The sequence below is a fragment of the Oncorhynchus kisutch genome, linkage group LG25 (assembly GCF_002021735.2).
Source record: "Oncorhynchus kisutch isolate 150728-3 linkage group LG25, Okis_V2, whole genome shotgun sequence".
Classification (NCBI taxonomy): domain Eukaryota; kingdom Metazoa; phylum Chordata; class Actinopteri; order Salmoniformes; family Salmonidae; genus Oncorhynchus; species Oncorhynchus kisutch.
Genome location: NC_034198.2, coordinates 25,776,570 through 25,796,152, shown reverse-complemented (window position 1 = coordinate 25,796,152; position 19,583 = coordinate 25,776,570). Strand labels below are relative to the sequence as shown.

The 19,583-nt window shown below is 42.2% G+C and overlaps 1 protein-coding gene across 1 annotated transcript; it reads right to left on the bottom strand.

Moving 5' to 3' along the window:
• Positions 1 to 3,881: 3,881 nt before the first annotated feature.
• On the bottom strand, positions 3,882 to 11,027 carry LOC109870230 (rho-related GTP-binding protein RhoU-like). The gene is made up of 3 exons (XM_020460635.2): positions 10,365 to 11,027; positions 9,460 to 9,518; positions 3,882 to 7,269 (listed from the first exon to the last, which is right to left on the bottom strand). The coding sequence occupies exons 1-3, from the start codon at positions 10,612 to 10,614 to the stop codon at positions 6,817 to 6,819; spliced, it is 762 nt and encodes a 253-aa protein (XP_020316224.1). The 5' UTR covers positions 10,615 to 11,027; the 3' UTR covers positions 3,882 to 6,816.
• Positions 11,028 to 19,583: the final 8,556 nt, after the last annotated feature.

Here is a 19,583-nt window from a genome sequence, read left to right as displayed (position 1 = left end):
CAACCCAGAATAATTACTTTTCAACATCTATCCAGGCTTGAGCCTCTTAGAAATCACAGCCTTACTTGATCTGCCAAGTACCTCTGTTCTGCTTACAGCTCAATGCCCCACGTTTGCAACTCTGTGATACCGTTTAGCTTTTCTGCAGATATTGGACACCTACATTGGCAAATCCCTCAGGCCACTGGTATCTCTTCCCCAGTGGTGTAACACAAAGTCGTTTTTGCCAACTTTTACTTTGACTTCAGTACATTCCTAAAGACAATAATGTACTTTTTACTTCATAAATTTTTCTTGACACCCAAAAGTACTCGTTACATTTTGACAGGAAAATGGTCCAATTCACACACACGTGAAAAGCATGCCCAAATTATACTGCTTCCTACTCAGCCATAAAAGCTAGAATATGATTATAATTATGATGTCTGTGAGTATAACAGAACTCAAATGGCAGGCAAAAACCTGAGACAAAATCCAACCTTGAAGTGGGAAATCTGAGGTTGGTCGTTTTTCAACTCATTCCCTATTGAAAATACAGTGGGATATTGGTAATATTGCACTTCCTAAGGCTTTCACTAGATGGCAACAGTCTTTAGAACCTTGTTTGGGGCTTCTACTGTGAAGTGGGGGCAAATGAGAGGGGAATGAGTCAGAGGTCTGCCAGGAGCCACGAGCTGACCATGCGCGGTCACGTGAAAGTTAGCTTGCGTTCCATTGCTTTTTTACAGACAAAGGAATTTCTCCGGTTGGAACATTATTGAGGATTTATGTTAAAAACATCCTTTATGTTAAAAACATCCTAAAGATTGATTCTATACATCGTTTGACATGTCTCTACGGACTGTATTGTGTAAAATGAAGTCCTATGAGTGTCATCTGATGAAGATCATCAAAGGTTAGTGATTCATTTTATCTATATTTCTGCTTTTTGTGACTCCTCTCTTTGGCTGGAAAAATGTGACTTGACTCTGATCTAACATAATCGTTTGGTTTGCTTTCGTCGTAAAGCCTTTTTGAAGTCGGACACTGTGGCTGGATTTACAACAAGTGTATCTTTAAAATGGTGTAAAATCCATATATGTTTGAGGAATTTTAATTATGGGATTTCTGTTGTTTTGAATTTGTCACGTACTTCGCCGAAGATGGTGCCTCTTCCTGTTCGGGCGGTGCTCGGCGGTCGTCGTCGCCGGCCTATTAGCTGCCATCGATTCCCTTTCCGTTTGTTTTGGTTATTGGGTAATTGGGTACACCTGTTTTGTATTAGGGTTTGTTTGTAGGGTATTTAAGGGCACTAGGCCCGCTGGGTATTTGTGCGGGCTTGTTTTTTGTTACTCTGTGTTTGATGGTGAGAATTATTCGTGTCTTTATTCTCCGGACTATTTTTGTCCTGGTGTTTTGGACTGGCAACTTATATACGCCCTGTGTGTTGGCGTGACCGTTTTTGTTGCGCTGGTGAATAAATTTGACAAACAACTGAACCCTGCTCTCTGCGCCTGATTCCACCCACCACTCCTAGTTGATCGTAACAGAATTTGGTGCCCTGCAGTTTCACTGGCTGTTGACAGAGAGGTTAAATTATGTCTGAGTGTTGGAGTGTGTCCCTGGCTATCTGTAAATATATATTTTTTTAAATAACAAGAAATTCAATTTACTTTTGATACTTAAGTACATTTAAAACCAGATGCTTTTAGACTTTTACTCAAATAGTATTTTACTGGGTGACTTTCACTTTTACTTGAGTCAATTTCTATTAAAGTATCTTTAGTTTTACACAAGTATGACAATTGAGTACTTTTTCCACCATTGCTCTCCCCCTCCCTCTGGGAAGAGTTATGCAACTTGTCTTGCAAGGCCTTCTTCATAGATGTGGGCATCGGTATGCACATGTCAAAACATGTTATCTGTACCAGGGCCAGTCCTGGCCATTCTGCCACCCTAGGCAAGACCAAAAAATTACCTCCCCTACAAGAATAGTTCCAGTAAGCAAAATTACATTGAAAATAATAAATATTTTTCCACACGTTAAAGTTAGCTTCACGTTACGTTCTGAATGAAAGGTGAAAAGACGTCTTTCCAGACGTTAAAGTTTGGTTCATGTTCAATTCTGAAGGAAAGATGAAAAGTTGAGATTTTTGGTTCCAACCGCCGTGTCTTTGTGAGACGCAGAGTTGGTGAACGGATGATCTCCGTATGTGTGGTTCCCACCGTGAAGCATGGAGGAGGTGTGATGGTGTGGGGTTTCTTTGCTGGTGACACTGTCAGCGATTTATTTAGAATTCAAGGCACACTTAAACCAGCATGGCTACCACAGCATTCTGCAGCAATACGCCATCCCATCTGGTTTGGGCTTGGTGGGACTATCATTTGTTTTTCAACAGCACAATGACCCAAAACACCTCCAGGCTGTGTAAGGGCTATTTGACCAAGCAAGAGAGTGATGGAGTGCTGCATTAGATGACCCGGCCTCCACAATCACCCAACCTCAACCCAATAGAGAGGGTGTGTTGGATGAGTTGGACTGCAGAGTGAAGGAAAAGCAGCCAACAAGTGCTCAGCATATGTGGGAACTCCTTCAAGACTTTTGGAAAAGCATTCCAGGTGAAGCTGGTTGAGAGAATGCCAAGCGTGTGCAAAACTGTCATCAAGGCAAAGGGTGGCTACTTTGAAGATTCTAAAATATAAAATACATTTTGATTTGTTTAACACTTTTTGGGTTACAACATGATTCCATATGTGTTATGTCATAGTTATGATATCACTATTATTCTACAATGTAGAAAATAGTAAAAATAAAGAAAATCCCTTGAATGAGTAGGTGTGTCCAAACTTTTGACTGGTACTGTACATATTACCTCAATTACCTCGACTAACCGGTGCCCCCGCACATTGACTCTGTACCGGTACCCCCTGTATATAACCTTGCTACTGTTATTTTATTGTTGCTCTTAAATTATTTATTTGAGTAGTTTATTTGAGTAAATACTTCCTTAACAATTATTTTTCTTAACTGCATTGTTGGTTAATGGCTTGCAAGTAGGCATCTCACTGTAAGGTCCACACCTGTTGTATTCAGCGCATATGACAAATACAATCTGATTTGATAAATATTTTGCGTCCCCACCTTTCACAAAGTGGGCACTGCTTATCACAGGGCGGCATCAGCGCTCACCTAAAAAGCCCATGGTTGAGAAAAATTGTCATTGTTTTGGGTCAGAATTATGTGAGTTTTTATGTTCTGTTGGAGGTGCGTCTTGGTCAGTTTAGCTTAGAAAATGCTGCCCTCGTCGATCTGCCACCATTGGCAGCCGCCTAATCCTGCCTAATGAGCGGGCCGGCCCTGATCTGTACCATCTAGACATCTCTCACATTTATTCTGGTCTCAGTTGAGGCGGTTATTTGTCATGTGGGTCTCTATGGTTGAGCAAGAGCTCTACATATTGCACCACCAACACACACAGAAAAGTGGCCTGAAAATGTCAGTCATTAAGCAGGGCCAGGTTCTGGCTGAGAGAATAGAGCAGGCTGTCAGCCTAATAGAACGTTTGAGTGACTGATAAAGACTCCAGATGATTGGCCTAATGGCTCATAGCTGTGACTGCAAGTGAAAGCATCAGGGGCTTTCCATATCAACATTTAATTTCATATTTCAATTTCAGCTGCATAAACTCTCCCTATTCAAGTACATTTTTACAATATTGACTGTATTCGGATTATGTTAATACAGTTGACATAATTACACTATCCAGTATTGAGCCATAGTTGTTCAGTCAATCAAGCATTAATTTGTAATAAATAGGTAATTACAAATATCACAAAGGAAAAGAGTTTCAGATACAAAACCCTGACAAATCCATTCCAATGTAACAAACACAAAACCCAGATTGTATACCAAATATTCTTTATTTTCCAAAGGTATCAAACTACAGACAAACAGGTCTTTGTTCTGACATTACACTGAATGCGAGCTGTTATTTCCCCACAACCCCATCCCCCACAGGGCCCTGAACATAGATCATGGAACCTCCATGTTTGCTGGAAGTCATAGCTTGGAAACTCAAGAGTATATATAGTACACCATGTGATGTGCACTGTTACAAAGATACTCATTTGAAGAAATGCATCATTGTTAAATGCATTTGTGTTGAGAAAATAATCGACACAATACTGTTACAATACACAATACAGTTTGAAAATTCTATGACGCTATGAAGAAGCCAACATTCAAAATGACCTAGAAAAAGACAACTGTCCAAAGGTATGTGCACCACTGTCCACTAACACTTACCGCATACCCACATCACATCCAAAGGCCCATCCTATTTAAAGCATTTATGTCACATTTCAATTTCACCCATGTCCCTGTATTTTCCTTTTCAAGAAATAACTAGTATTTCATAACGAGTAGATACATTGCTGTACGTTATTATTTATGTAAATTCATGGTGTATGTGATGATAAACATTTAACTGACTGCTGATGCAACATGGTCTACTAAGTGATCCAGTGAAACATTAACTTCTCCATTCTCTCTGTCTTCAATCATAATTCACTTTCAGAGGTCCATCACACATCCACAGGTGACACATCCAGGTCATCTAAGGAGGTTAACATGATCATGCAGGTAACTATCATTTACCCCAAGGTTTAGTTTGGCATTCTACTGGAAGAGCTATTACAAGGCTTGAAACACAATATCACTGAAAGAAGTGACGGTTAACATTTTGAAATTCAAATAATGTCATATCTATGGGCCTACCTAAATCAGAACACGGTATTTACAGAGACAGACATCCCAGTGATATGGAATATAGGTATTGACAACCTTTTTTCAACCAGTTCCAAGATGATGGTTCTGTTAAGCTTGCTCAAGATAGTAAACACGCTCTTTCCAGGGTATTGGTTGCAGAAAGATACTAAATGACTTGATTGGCTCATAGTCATTAATAACAGATAGCAGAGTATGGTAGTTAAGATCAGTTAACATTGACTCAGCTGCAGTCAGCCCTCTATTATCTCTGTATTATTTTGGCCTAGTCGTCTGGGGATGTTTCTGCCTGTGGTGTTTTATCTAAGGAAATCTGAATACCCAGGTTTGTATTATTTTGCTGACATCACCCTATTCTCTCCAAATTGTCTGAACTTCCCGGGAATCTGGTAACCAGGAGTGTCTAATAGTTTGATCCATTACCTATTTTCCTATTTAACCCTTCACTTCTATCAGGATTCCAATGCACACATAACCAAACAAAAATAGCATTACATAGGCCATTAGGCCCATTCAATCAGATATATATTTTTGCTATCATGATTTAAATCAAACATGATACCACAACAGACATTGTAAACCCCCAGAGTAAAGGAAATTGTGCAGAATAGACGGGTGGGCAAAGTCAACTGATAACAACAGGGATACACATTAAATGTGTTGTCCATTAGACCTGTTCTTTATTCAGTGTAATCTAAATATCTAAACTGCCTCTTCATATACAATTAATTATGCACTATAGTCCACAGGTCTGGTTGCTGTACAGTTCTCAGTTGGACATTCATGCAGGAAATAAAAGATTGCAGTGAGTATACATATAATTCATGGTTCACAGTAACGACATATTGCATTGAAATATTACGTTGAAAAAGTTGATTTCATTTTTGGAGGAGATCATCATTCATTGCTATAATATAATGCTTAACATTGCACTTCAAAACTAATAAACAACCCAAAAGAGTATTAGTACATCATTTGTGTGACTCTTGGTAAAAGTTTAAAAGACTTTCAAGAATTTAACAAAGAAATGTTGACTCACTTATATTGTGTACAACGTGGACAGTAAACGATTGATAGACAAACGAGTTGTATTAGGTTGACATTCTGTATGTAATTTTAAATAAAATATTGCTCTTCCACTTTTAAACTCCTAAAATAGACGACATTAAAAAACGCAATTTGTCCCCTCCTCACAGTAGACCTAAACATACCTTCCGACACATAAATCAAACAGTGGACATGTTACACATGCATTTGAAGCCCATAAGGAGCCCTTTAAATGTTGCCATGGCGATATTTGTTTACAAATCCTTAGGTGGTGTTATGGTCAAGTAAACCAAAGCTCAACAGGTCCAGTTAGAATTCCAGCACATAGCTGGAGACTGAACCTCATTTGAGCTTAGACAGAACCCATGTCCTAATGTAAATACCAGTTATAAATTCTGAAAAACAGTGTTTGAGTGGTTTATACATTAGACGACAAGCTAAACAAGAACCAGAATGAAAACAATGAAAGTTACACAGTACTCTCCTCAAATTATCTGATTACAGCACTGCATGTTTCTTTTAACATAGGAACTACTAAATCAAAGGGACGGTAAATCCCACGTCGGGAAGTTGACTCAATGTCATATGCCAAATTAATCTGAGTTTACATACACTTACCATGGGAAAGGTCAGAGTAAACCAGGTCAATAAAACAACAACATAGACCCTCCTAGTTATCAAGAGGGTTTGATCTTTCACAGTTGTCTATTGGAAGCTGTGTGTCCTTCAGGATCATGGATATAACACAGGGGAAAGTCAATGAGTAGTCTTATCAAACAGCACTTTGAGGGAAGTCAGATCTGTCTCCATTGCAGTTCACGTTGGTAAAGCAAAAATAGCACAAGGTCAGTGAGGCCTAACCTTCACATATCTCAGATACTCCAGATCAGACCTTCGCCCATATTCCAGTCGCTGTTTTCCTTACTGTCCTGAACTCTTAACGTGCTGACATGGAACCAGAATTGGCACCCATGCGTCCCTACTGTCGCACGTGCAGACAGAGGCTAGGCCACACAACAGTACTTCTTCCAGCACGACCTAGAAAGCTTCTTCATCTTATCTGGAGTCCGTTTTTTCAGTCGATGCTGCTGCTGACTGTCGGAGTGCTGGATGCTGGCCACGATGGCTGCGTCAAACACCTCTTTGAGGTTCTTCTGGGTGAGTGAGGAGCACTCCATGTATGACACGGCCCTCATGTCCTCGGCACACTGCTGGGCCTCCTGGGGCTCCACTGGCCTCTCTTTGTACTTTGCCAGCTCGATCAGAACCTTGACGTCCTCCCGCAGGTCTGACTGGGTTCCCACCAGAACCACCGGCGCCTGCGGGCAGTGCCGGCGAATCTCTGGCACCCATTTCTCTGTGACATTCTGAAAAGAAGAAGGGCTGACAACACTGAAGCACAGCAGGAAGATGTCTGCGTTGGTGTAGCAGAGCGGACGCAGTTTGTCAAACTCATCCTGCGGGAAGAGGAGAGGAGAGGAGAGGTGGGTTCATGACACGACCTGATAACTAGTAGAACCAAAAATGGCCATGCTCAACACAATATTCCTCCTTGTGAAAAGGTATTTGAGTGCAGGAATGGAAAGGGCATAGCCATAACTAAGAGAAGGAAAATCCTGCTCTTATTGGCTAAGATGTCACCATGTGCATGGCTGTAACTAGTGGAGCCTCTGCCTCATGACATAGTCTCTCTGGCAGGCAGGAAAACACAATCCATGTCCACAGCCTGACAACACATGACACTTCTATCGGTTTCTGTTAGAGTGAAAGTGTTCTGTTTACATGCCATAGTTCTTCTGACTGGGGACAGCACTTTCAGCATTGCATGTAGTTGATTTTAATCTCCTCCAATGTTGGTGACTGACATACCATTGCGTAATGTATTGTTGAAGGCACTGTTTATTCCGACCAGCATATCTTGAATGCTAAATCAAAAAAACTGCCAACAGCTAAATTGGAGAAGAGAGGGAGCATTGTTAAATTGCTATAACATGTCTATTATAGATTAAAATAATGACATGCACCATAGTCCACACTTTTGACTCCCAAAAGGAATTTGTGATGATGATCATGCAGCTAAATCATGTGAAAAGTGTGATGAGGCTGTTGAGAGGGTACAGGAGCAAAACATTTATGATTTGCAGTTGGCACAGCCAACCACTACCCCGCTGCCAAACTCTAAGTATAAGTATAGAGATATGTAATTTTCACCAGCTAAAGAGATGGAGTGGAGCGGTGACATCATTTATATCATGTATTAGTGGCAGCACAGCATTGCAGGGGATTTACAGCGGTAAGCATCTAACCCATGGGCCATTGCACTGACGCCAATATGGGTGCTTATCTTCGCTAATGTGTGTTTAGTCCTTTTATCTGGCAAACATATTACGCAACATTCAGATTACATTTGCATATCTCCAAAACATCTAGTTCTACTGTGATTTCAACTGGAGGAAAGATAACCATGGCATTCCACTGAGAATATATTTTGCTGTTTATTGACAAAGCATGCATTCCCTGCTCTCTCGCGCTTTCATCTGTTTCTCTGATACACCCAGCTTGTGTGTACCCATTGCTTCCTGGAAGAGATTTTAATAGTGTATTTCCATCCTCAGGAACCCAATGAGGTCAACAACATAAACAGTGAGGGACACTGTAGTTGGTATTCAGGAAATCTTCTGCATGTTTAGTATGCTAAATACATGCTATGCTAAGACTCTGTTATGAAGAGGGGAGCTGGGTGACATCGGTGACAAGCTCATTAATATTATTTTGATTAATTGGCTCAATCATTTTCTCACATTTGCATGGGGGGGTGCTGGTGCATGTGCTTTCACAATTATTATTTTGGGCTGTCACATGAGAGCTAATTATCCATGGCATGCAAGCGCAAATGTCATCTTGATTATTTGTCAATGTATGCTAAGTCTAACTATGTAATAGGCCTAACTAAGTTATAACTACTATATTGTTTGCATTGTCTTGTATAAAGCTCCAAACACCTTGCAAACAATATTGCTTGCATTGTCTTGGTGTCTAATGAAAAGCCTATCCTCTCAGAGCCTCTCTGCTCGCTTTCCAAAGAGACGAATCAGAACCCGATGAACTCACAGAGCACAGCCTGTGTCTAGACAGAACCGCTCTAGATCTCTCTTGGTCTGCTTTCCAGGGCTGTTTTCCACTGTTGACTCTCTCCAGCCTGCTCTGCTCCTCAGAAACAGACCCATCTCGCGTTTCCTCTGACCAGCCCCAGCTGTGCCGAAGCTTACGTTTCCTTTCCAGGCTCAGATTCAATTCATTACAATTCTAAGGTTTCCTATCTGTAATCCCCCCAAGCCGGTTACCCCCTCCCATGTGGGGGAGTCAACGTTTATCTGAGTAACCTCATTTCTGGTGCAGAATCACGACAAAAACACTGCTGGAGCACATCAATTTAGACAGATCACTTCACTCCCCTACATTAGTAGACTACATTTTACCTCATTCTTTACATCTGCTAGTCTAGTAATGCATAGGGGTTAGAACAAGTTTGAGATATTCTAGGAACAGAAAAAAGGTCAACTTGTATGTTTTTAACCAATCCTTCACACTTCCAGGATAGTTGAGATAATATCAAACTGTCATATATGTGTATTTTAATTACAAACCTGGCCAGCTGTGTCACAAAGCTGCAGTTTTACAGGCTTGCCATCAACTGCCACGACCGCTGAAAAAAAACCAATTATACATTTAATCAGCCAATATAACAAAGAAATTAGTAACCAAAATGGCATTATATACTGTTACGGACTGAATAGTGTTGTAATGAACAAACTATTGAGTATAATAATTACCATAGTCTTCCTGTTGCCGCCAATGTATGGCAGAAGACAATTGGAAACATTTTTACTAAAGCTGAATAGAAATGTTTTGTCAGTCTGTGTTTAAAATATACACTGAGTGTACAAAATATTAGGAATACCTCCTTCAAGAAATACTAATCAGGTGAATCCAGGTGAAAGCTATGATCCCTTATTGATGTCACCTGTTAAATCCACTTCAATCAGTGTAGATGAAGAGGAGGAAACAGGTTAAAGAATGATTTTTAAGCCTTGAAACATTGTGTATGTATTGCCATTCAAAGGCTGAATGAAAAAGACAAAAGATTTAAGTGCCTTTGAACTGGGTATGGTAGTACGGGCCAGGCACACCGGTTTGAGTGTGAACTGCAAGTTGCTGCTGGGTTTTTCACACTCAACTGTTTTTATGTGTATAAGAATAGTCTACCACCAGAAAGACATCCAGCCAACTTGACACAACTGTGGGAAGCATTGGAGTCAACATGGGCCAGCATCCCTGTGGAACGCTGTTCTGAGGGCAAAAGTCGGTGCAACTCAATATTGGGAAGGTGTTCCTAATGTTTTGTGCACTCAGTGTAGGCTACTCATGAATTCACATAAATGGCCCGTTAAAACCGCACGATAAAAACAAGAACTTGCATAGCCCAAAAATACGAATAATAAGTCCTAATAGCCGATTTATAAAAAAAAAAGGCACATATTTGTCAAGTTACCTGCAAAATTATCAAAAGCAGTTGGGACATATTCAGTTGGATATCCATTTGTGGTGTAGCTGACAATCAAGCTCGTTTTCCCAACTGCCCCGTCACCGACAAGCACACACTTCACTTTGCGCTCTACGCCACCGGACCGACACTTGGAGCCCGAAAACGACTCTCTGCTCCGAACCCTCCGAGGGGGAACCGGTGGGACCGCCGCCGACACTGCTACAGGTTTATATTCTCCATCGCCCTGGGGAGGCATCGCCTTGTGGTATCACCAATGGAACCGTCGTCCAGCGACCAGTTAATCCAAGTTTTGCCAAACTATTCGTTTCCTAAATCTGACATCAACTGGAATTTCACAAGAACTGTCCCTTATCTTCTGTAGTGTTTCCATGACTGGAAAAAGTGTAGCCTTTCTATAAAGACGAAGCAGACAACTTGATGTCAATCCCCCACTGTGCATAAATGAATTCCCCAAGCAATAAATCCTATAAGAGAAAATGTTTCCAACCCGTATGATTTGAAGTTCCTTTCCTGAATCTTTTCCAGAGTTTTATTTCGCACTCAACCTCCTCAAAAAAAGCACAGCCTCCTACTCGTGAGCAGCATGACATCAGGAAACACCACTGAGTCAGAAAAAAATGTGCACCATTGACCAATAGCAATAAGCAAGCTTGCCCCCACCCCAAAATAGAATAAATAAATACGCTTGAAACATACAGCAAATACATAATTTGTAAGACTTCGTCTGTTTAATGGTTTATAATACTCTTCTATTCATGGTTAAGTTTTAACCGGCGAAATTGTTACATGTGTTGGAAACAATTGTTACATTTGTATCCCTCAGCCTGTTTGATCTCACCAAGGAGTTACAACACAAACATATGGTTACAACGCACCACTTCTCTCCGATGATACGGCTGCGCCATAGAGTAGCTCAAATCTGCTACCTGGTGGACTTCGACAGGAAATATGATATATTGATTGACCACGTTAGAGACAAAGATGTAGCGTCATGTCGGCAGCATTAAGACTTCCGGTTTTCAGATTTGCCTTCCAAATAAAAGTATGCGTTAAAACGCTATGTGTTGTTAATAAATCAATTATTTTTGCAGCTTTGAATAGCGCATAATGTTCAAATGTTATGATTTTGTAACTACGCCGGAGAAAATCCTAAACTAAAGACAATTAGTGCTTTATATAAAATAAATAATATAAGGTGGAGCATGGGGTAGAATGGTTAAAGCTTAAATAAATTAATGTAAGGAACATCATATTCTCCAGATCCTATTCATCTAGCACTAAAGTTGTTGGAAAAAGGCGGAGGCTTGCAAGTCTCACGACTTCCTCTGAAGTCGGCCCCTCTCCTTGTTCGGGTGACGTTCAGCGGTCGACGTCACCGGTCTTCTAGCCATCCATTTGTTTTGTCTTGTCTTCCATCACACCTGGTTTCAATCCCATTAATTACATGTTGTGTATTTAACCCTCTGTTCCCCACATGTCCTTTTCCGGTATTGTTGATTGTAAGAGTTTGTGCACGTTATGTCTGGCGTGCAAAGGGTTTTGTCCCATTTGTATTCATTTATTTGTGTTTGTTCTCTGTGATTTTATTATTAAACTGCACCGTTGTAACATCGTCTTTGCTCTCCTGCTCCTGACTTCTCTGCCGCCAGTACGCAAACATTACAGCAAGCCGAAGAACACCATCCCAACCATGAAGCACGGGGGTGGCAGCATCATGGTGTGGGGTGCTTTGCTGCAGGAGGGACTGGTGCACTTCACAAAATAGCTGGCATCATGAGGTAGGAACATTATGTGGATATACTGAAGCAACATCTCCAGACATCAGTCAGGAAGTTAAATCTTGGTCACAAATGTGTCTTCCGAATGGACAATGACCCCAAGCATACTTCCAAAATTGTGGCAAAATGGCGTAAGGACAACAAAGTCAAGGTATTGGAGTGGCCATCACAAAGCCCTGACCTCAATCCTATAGAACATTTGTGGGCAGAACTGAAAAAGTGTGTGCGAGCAAGGAGGCCTACAAACCTGACTCAGTTATACCAGCTCTGTCAGGAGGAATGGGCCAAAATACACACCAACTTATTGTGGGAAGCTTGTGGAAGGCTACCCAAAATGTTTGACCCAAATAAAACAATTTCAAGGCAATGCTACCAAATAATAAATGAGTGTATGTAAACATCTGACCCACTGGGAATGTGATGAAAGAAAGAAATCGTTCTCTACTATCATTCTGACAATTCACATTCTTATGGCATAGGCAAGATGCAGTAGATGGTATAGAGTACAGTATATACATATGAGATGAGTAATGTAGGGTATGTAAACATTATATAAAGTGGCATTGTTTAAAGTTACTAGTGATACATTTATTACATCCAATTTTTTATTATTAAAGTGGCTAGAGATTTGAGTCAGTATGTTGGCAGCAGCCACTCAATGTTCGTGATGGCTGTCTGACGAGTGTCTGACGGCCTTGAGATAGAAGCTGTTTTTCAGTCTCCCGGTCCCAGCTTTGATGCACCTGTACTGACCTCGCCTTCTGGATGATAGCGGAGTGAACAGGCAGTTGCTCGGGTGGTAGTTGTCCTTGATGATCTTTTTGGACTTCCTGTGACATCGGGTGGTGTAGGTGTCCTGGAGGGCAGGTAGTTTTCCCCTGGTGATGCGTTGTGCAGACCTCACTACCCTCTGGAGTAGAGGTCGACCGATTATGATTTTTCAACGCCGATACTGATTATAGGAAGACCAAATAAGCCGATACCGATTAATCTGCCTATTTTATTTTATTTGTAATAATGACAGTTACAACAATACTGAATGAACACTTATTTTAACTTAATATTATACATCAATAAAATCAATTTAGCCTCAAATAAATAATGAAACATGTTCAATTTGGTTAAATAATGCAAAAACAAAGTGTTGGAGAAGAAAGTAAAAGTGCAATATTTGCCATGTAAGAAAGCTAACGTTTAAGTTCCTTGCTCAGAACATGAGAACATATGAAAGCTGGTGGTTCCTTTTAACATGAGTCTTCAATATTCCCAGGTAAGAAGTTTTAGGTTGTAGTTATTATAGGAATTATAGGACTATTTCTCTCTATACCATTTGTATTTCATTAACCTTTGACTATTGGATGTTCTTATAGGCACTTTAGTATTGCCAGTGTAACAGTATAGCTTCCGTCCTCTCCTCGCTCCTCCCTGGGCTCGAACCAAGGAACACAAGGATAACAGCCACCCTCGAAGCAGCTTACCCATGCAGAGCAAGGGAAACAACCACTCCAAGGCTCAGAGCGAACGAGTGACGTTTGAAATGCTATTATCGCGCGCTAACTAGCCAGCCATTTCACTTCGTTTACACCAGCCTTATCTCGGGAGTTGATATGCTTGAAGTCATAAACAGTGCAATGCTTGACGCACAACGAAGAGCTGCTGTTAAAACGCACAAAAGTGCTGTTTGAAGAATGTTTACTGCCTACTTCTGCCTACCACCTCTCATACTTAGATACTTGTATGCTCAGTCAGATTATACACAACGCATGACACGCTAGATAATATCTAGTTATATCATCAACCATGTGTAGTTAACTAGTGATTATGATTGATTGATTGTTTTTTATAAGATAAGTTTAATGCTAGCTAGCAACTTACCTTGGCTTACTGCATTCGAGTAACAGGCAGTCTCCTTGTGGAGAGCAACAAGAGGCAGGTCGTTATTGCGTTGGACAAGTTAACTGTAAGGTTGCAAGATTGGATCCCCCGAGCGGACAATGTGAAAATCTGTCGTCCTGCCCCTGAACGAGGCAGTTAATTAACCCACCGTTCCTAGGCCGTCATTGAAAATATGAATGTGTTCTTAACTGACTTGCCTAGTTAAATAAAGATTAAATAAAGGTGTAAAAAAAAAAAATCTGCTAAATCGGTGTCCAAAAATACAGATTTCTGATTGTTATGAAAACTTGAAATCGGCCCTAATTAATCGGCCATTCCGATTAATCGGTCAACCTCTACTCTGGAGAGCCTTATGGTTGTGGATGGAGCAGCTGCCGTACCAGGCGGTGATACAGCCCGACAGGATCCTCTCGATTGTGCATCTGTATAAGTTTGTGTGTGTTTTCGGTGCCAAATTTCTTCAGCCACCTGAGGCTGAAGAGATTCTGTTGCGCCTTCTTCACCCCGCTGTCTGTGTGGGTGGACCATTTCAGTTTGTTCTTGATGTGTTCGCAGAGGAACTTAAAACTTTCCACCTTCTCCACTACTGTACCGTTGATGTGGATAGGGGGGTGCTCCCTCTGCTGTTTCCTGAAGTCCACGATCATCTCCTTTGTTTTGTTGACGTTGAGTGTGAGGTTATTTTCCTGACACCACACTTCGAGGGCCCTCACCTCCTCCCTGTAGGCCGTCTTGTCGTTGTTGGTCCACTGTAGTGTCGTCTGCAAACTTGATGATTGAGTTGGAGGTATGCATGGCCACGCAGTCATGGGTGAACAGGGAGTACAGGAGAGGGCTGAGAACGCACCCTTGTGGGGCCCGTGTTGAGGATCAGTGGGGTGGAGATGTTGTTTCCTACCCTCACCACCTGGGGGCGGCCCGTCAAAGTCCAGGACACAGTTGCACAGGGCGGGGTCGAGACCCAGGGTCTCGATCTTAATGATGAGTTTGGAGGGTACTAAGGTGATAAATGCTGAGCTGTAATCGATGAACAGCATTCTTATATAGGTATTCCGCTTTTCCAGATAGGTTAGGGCAGTGTGATTGCGACGTCTGTGGACCTATTGGGGCGGTAAGCAAATTGGAGTGGGTCTTGGGTGTCAGATAGGGTGGAGGTGATATGATCCTTGACTAGTCTCTCAAAGCACTTTGTGATGACGGAATTGAGTGCTACGGAGCGATAGTCGTTTAGCTCAGGTACCTTAGCTTTCTTGGGAACAGGAACAATGGTGGCCCTCTTGAAGCATGTGGGAAGAGCAGACTGGGATAGGGATTGATTGAATATGTCCGTAAACACACCAGCCAGCTGGTCTGCGCATGCTCTGAGGACGCGGCTAGGGATGGCGTCTGGGCCAGCAGCCGTGTTTTATTCACATTGGTCGCGGTGACGGAGAGCCCGCAGGTTTTGGTAGCGGGTCGTGTCAGTGGCACTGTATTGTCCTCAAGGCGAGCAAAGACGTTGTTTAATTTGTCTGGGAGCAAGACGTTGGTGTCCGCGACAGGTTGGTTTTCTTTTTGTAACCCGTGATTGACTGCCATATACATCTCGTGTCTGAGTCGTTGAATTGTGACTCTACTTTGTCTCTATACTAGCTTGTTTGATTGCCTTGCGGAGGGAATAGCTACACTGTTTGTATTTGGTCATGTTTCCGGGTCGCCTTGCCATGATTAAAAGCAGTGGTTCGCATTTTCAGTTTTGCGCAAATGATACCATCAATCCACGGTTTCTGGTTGGGGAAGGTTTTAATCGTCACCGTGGGTACAACATCACCGATGCACTTGGTAATAAACTCGCTAACCGAATCAGCGTATACATCAATGTTGTTGTCTGAGGCTATTAGGAACATATCCCAGTCCACGTGATCGAAGCAATCTTGAAGCGTGAAATCAGATTGGTCGGACCAGCGTTGAACAGACCTGAGCACAGGCAACTCCTGTTTTAGTTTCTGTCTATAGGCTGGGAGCAACAAAATGGAATCGTGGTCAGATTTGCCGAAAGGAGGGCGAGGGAGGGCTTTGTATGCATCGTGGAAGTTAGAGTAGCAATGATCCAGAACGCTGCCAGCCCAGGTTGCGCATTCGATATCCTGATAGAATTTAGGGAGTCTTGTTTTCAGATTAGCTTTGTTAAAAATCCCAGCTACAATAAATGCAGCCTCAGGATATATGGTTTCCAGTTTACATAGAGTCCAATGAAGTTCTTTCAGGGAGGTCGAGGTGTCTGCTTGGGGGGGATAAACAGTCGTGGCCAAAAGTTTTGAGAATGACACAAATATGAATTTTCACTAAGTCTGCTGCCTCAGTTTGTATGATGGCAATTTGCATATACTCCAGAATGTTATGAAGAGTGATCAGATTAATTGCAATTAATTGCAAAGTCCCTCTTTGCCATGCAAATTAACTGAATCCCCCAAAAACTTTTTCACTGCATTTCAGCCCTGCCACAAAAGGACCAGCTGACATCATGTCAGTGATTCTCTCGTTAACACAGGTGTGAGTGTTGATGAGGACAAGGCTAGAGATCACTCTGTCATGCTGATTGAGTTCGAATAACAGACTGGAAGCTTCAAAAGGAGGGTGGTGCTTGGAATCATTGTTCTTCCTCTGTCAACCATGGTTACCTGCAAGGAAACACGTGCCGTCATCATTGCTTTGCACAGAAATGGCTTCACAGGCAAGGATATTGCTGCCAGTAAGATTGCACCTAAATCAACCATTTATCGGATCATCAAGAACTTTAAGTAGAGCGGTTCAATTGTTGTGAAGAAGGCTTCAGGGTGCCCAAGAATATCCAGCAAACGTCAGGACCGTCTCCTAAAGTTGATTCAGCTGCGGGATCGGGGCATCACCAGTACAGAGCTTGCTCAGGAATGGCAGCAGGCAGGTGTGAGTGCATCTGCACGCACAGTGAGGCGAAGACTTTTGGAGGATGGCCTGGTGTCAAGAAGGGCAGCAAAGAAGCCACTTCTCTCCAGGAAAAACATCAGGGACAGACTGATATTCTGCAAAAGGTACAGGGATTGGACTGCTGAGGACTGGGGTAAAGTAATTTTCTCTGATAAATCCCCTTTCCGATTGCTTGGGGCATCTGGAAAAAAGCTTGTCCGGAGAAGACAAGGTGAGCGCTACCATCAGTCCTGTGTCATGCCAACAGTAAAGCATCCTGAGACCATTCATGTGTGGGGTTGCTTCTCTGCCAAGGGAGTGGGCTCACTCACAATTTTGCCTAACAACACAGCCATGAATAAAGAATGGTTCCAACACATCCTCCGGGAGCAACTTCTCCCAACCATCCAGGAACAGTTTGGTGACAAACAATGCCTTTTCCAGCATGATGGAGCCCCTTGACATAAGGCAAAATAAATAACTAAGTGGCTTGGGGAACAAAACATTGATAGTTTGGGTCCATGCCAGGAAACTCCCCAGAACTTAATCCCTTTGAGAACTTGTGGTCAATCCTCAAGAGGCATGTGGACAAACAAAACCCACAAATTCTGATAAACTCCAAGCATTGATTATACTAGAATGGGCTGCCATCAGTCAGGATGTGGCCCAGAAGTTAATTGACAGCATGCCAGGGCGGATTGCAGAGGTCTTGAAAAAGAAGGATCAACACTGCAAACATTGACTCTTTGCATTAACTTCATGTAATTGTCAATAAAAGCCTTTGACACTTATGAAATTCTTGTAATTATACTTCAGTATTCCATAGTAACATCTGACAAAACTTTTAGGCATGACTGTACACGGCTGTGATTATGGCATTTGATTGTAAGGAATTCTGGGTTCAGGTGAACAAAAGGACTTGAGTTCCTGTATGCTGTTATGATCACACCACGACTCGTTAATCATAAGGCATACACCCCCGCCCTTCTTCTTACCAGAGAGATGTTTGCTTCTGTCTACGTGATGCGTGAAGAAACTGGGTGGCTGTATCGACTCTGATAGTCGAGAATGTTACACTCTCTGAAGTCTCTCTGGAAGGCAACCCTTGCTCGAATTTCATCTACCTTGTTGTCAAGAGACTGGACATTGGCGAGTAGTTTACTCAGGAGCGGTGAGCGATGTGCCCATCTACGGCGCCTTACCAAAAGGCCGCTCCATCTGCGGCGTAGTTGTTTTGGGTCGCCTACTGGGATCTGATCCATTGTCCTGGGTGGTGGTCCAAACAGAGGATCCTCTTCGGGAAAGTCATATTCCTGGTCGTAATGTTGATAAGTTGACGTTGCTCTTATATCCAATAGTTTTTCCCGGCTGTATGTAATAAGACTCAAGTGAGACAGTGATTGCTGAGATCCTGGTTGAAAACAGCAGAGGTGTATTTAGGGGGCAAGTTGGTCAGGATTATATCTATGAGGGTGCCCATGTTTACGGATTTGGTGTTGTATCTGGTAGGTTCCTTGATCCTTTGTGTGAGATTGAGGGCATCTAGCTTAGATTGTAGGCTGGCCGGGGTGTTAAGCATATCCCAATTTAAGTCACCTAGCAGTACGAACTCTGGCGATAGATGAGGGGCAATCAATTCACACATGGTGTCCAGGGCACAGCTGGGACCTGAAGGGGGTCTATAACAAGCGGCAACAGTGAGGGACTTATTTCTGGAGAGATGGAGAGATGGATCTTTAAAAGTAGAAGCTCAAACTGAGCATAGACCTGGATAGTATGCCAGAACTCTATAGGCACTCTACAGTATATTGCAATTCCTCTCCCTTTAGCAGTCCTGTCTTGACGGAAAATGTTGTAATTGGGGATGGAAATTTCAGAATTTTTGGTGGCCTTCCTAAGCCAGGATTCAGATGCAGCTAGAACATCTGGGTTGGCGGAGTATGCTAAAGCAGTGAGTAAGACAAACTTAGGGAGGAGGCTTCTGATGTTAACATGCATGAACCCAAGGCTTTTACGGTTGCAGAAGTCAACATATGAGAGCGCCTGGGGAATGGGAATGGTGCTGGGGTCTGCAGGGCCTGGGTTAACCTCGACATCACCAGAGGAACAGAGGAGGAGTAGGATGAGGGTACGGCTAAAGGCAATAAGAACTGGTTGTCTAGTGCGTTGGGAACAGAGAATAAAAGGAGCAGATTTTTGGCTGTGGTAGGACAGATTCGTGGCATAGTGTACAGACAAGGGTATGGTAGGGTGCGAGTACAGTGGGGGTAAACCTAGGCATTGAGTGACGATGAGAGAGGTTGCATCTCTGGAGGCGCCACTTAGAGGTCGACCGATTATGGTTTTTCAGTGCCGATACCTGTTATTGGAGGACCAAAAAAACGCGATACCGATTAATCGGACTATTTTTTAAATATAATATATATATATTTGTAATAATGACAGTTACAACAATACTGAATTAATACTTATTTTAACATATTATAATACATCAATAAAAGTCTATTTAGTCTCAAATAAATAATGAAACATGTTCAATTTGGTTTAAATAATGCAAAAACAGTGTTCTGTCGGGAAAGATATCAGGTTGTCTCTGTGAATGGTT

What these genes read in the sequence shown, in the direction of transcription:
- LOC109870230 (XM_020460635.2), bottom strand. Translation starts at nt 10,614, where the DNA reads ATGCCTCCCCAGGGCGATGGAGAATATAAACCTGTAGCAGTGTCGGCG. An exon ending in TGCTTTTGATAATTTTGCAG is followed by an intron (nt 9,519 to 10,364) that starts GTAACTTGACAA and finishes GTTTTTTTTCAG; the next exon opens with CGGTCGTGGCAGTTGATGGC. An exon ending in TTTGTGACACAGCTGGCCAG is followed by an intron (nt 7,270 to 9,459) that starts GTTTGTAATTAA and finishes CTCTTCCCGCAG; the next exon opens with GATGAGTTTGACAAACTGCG.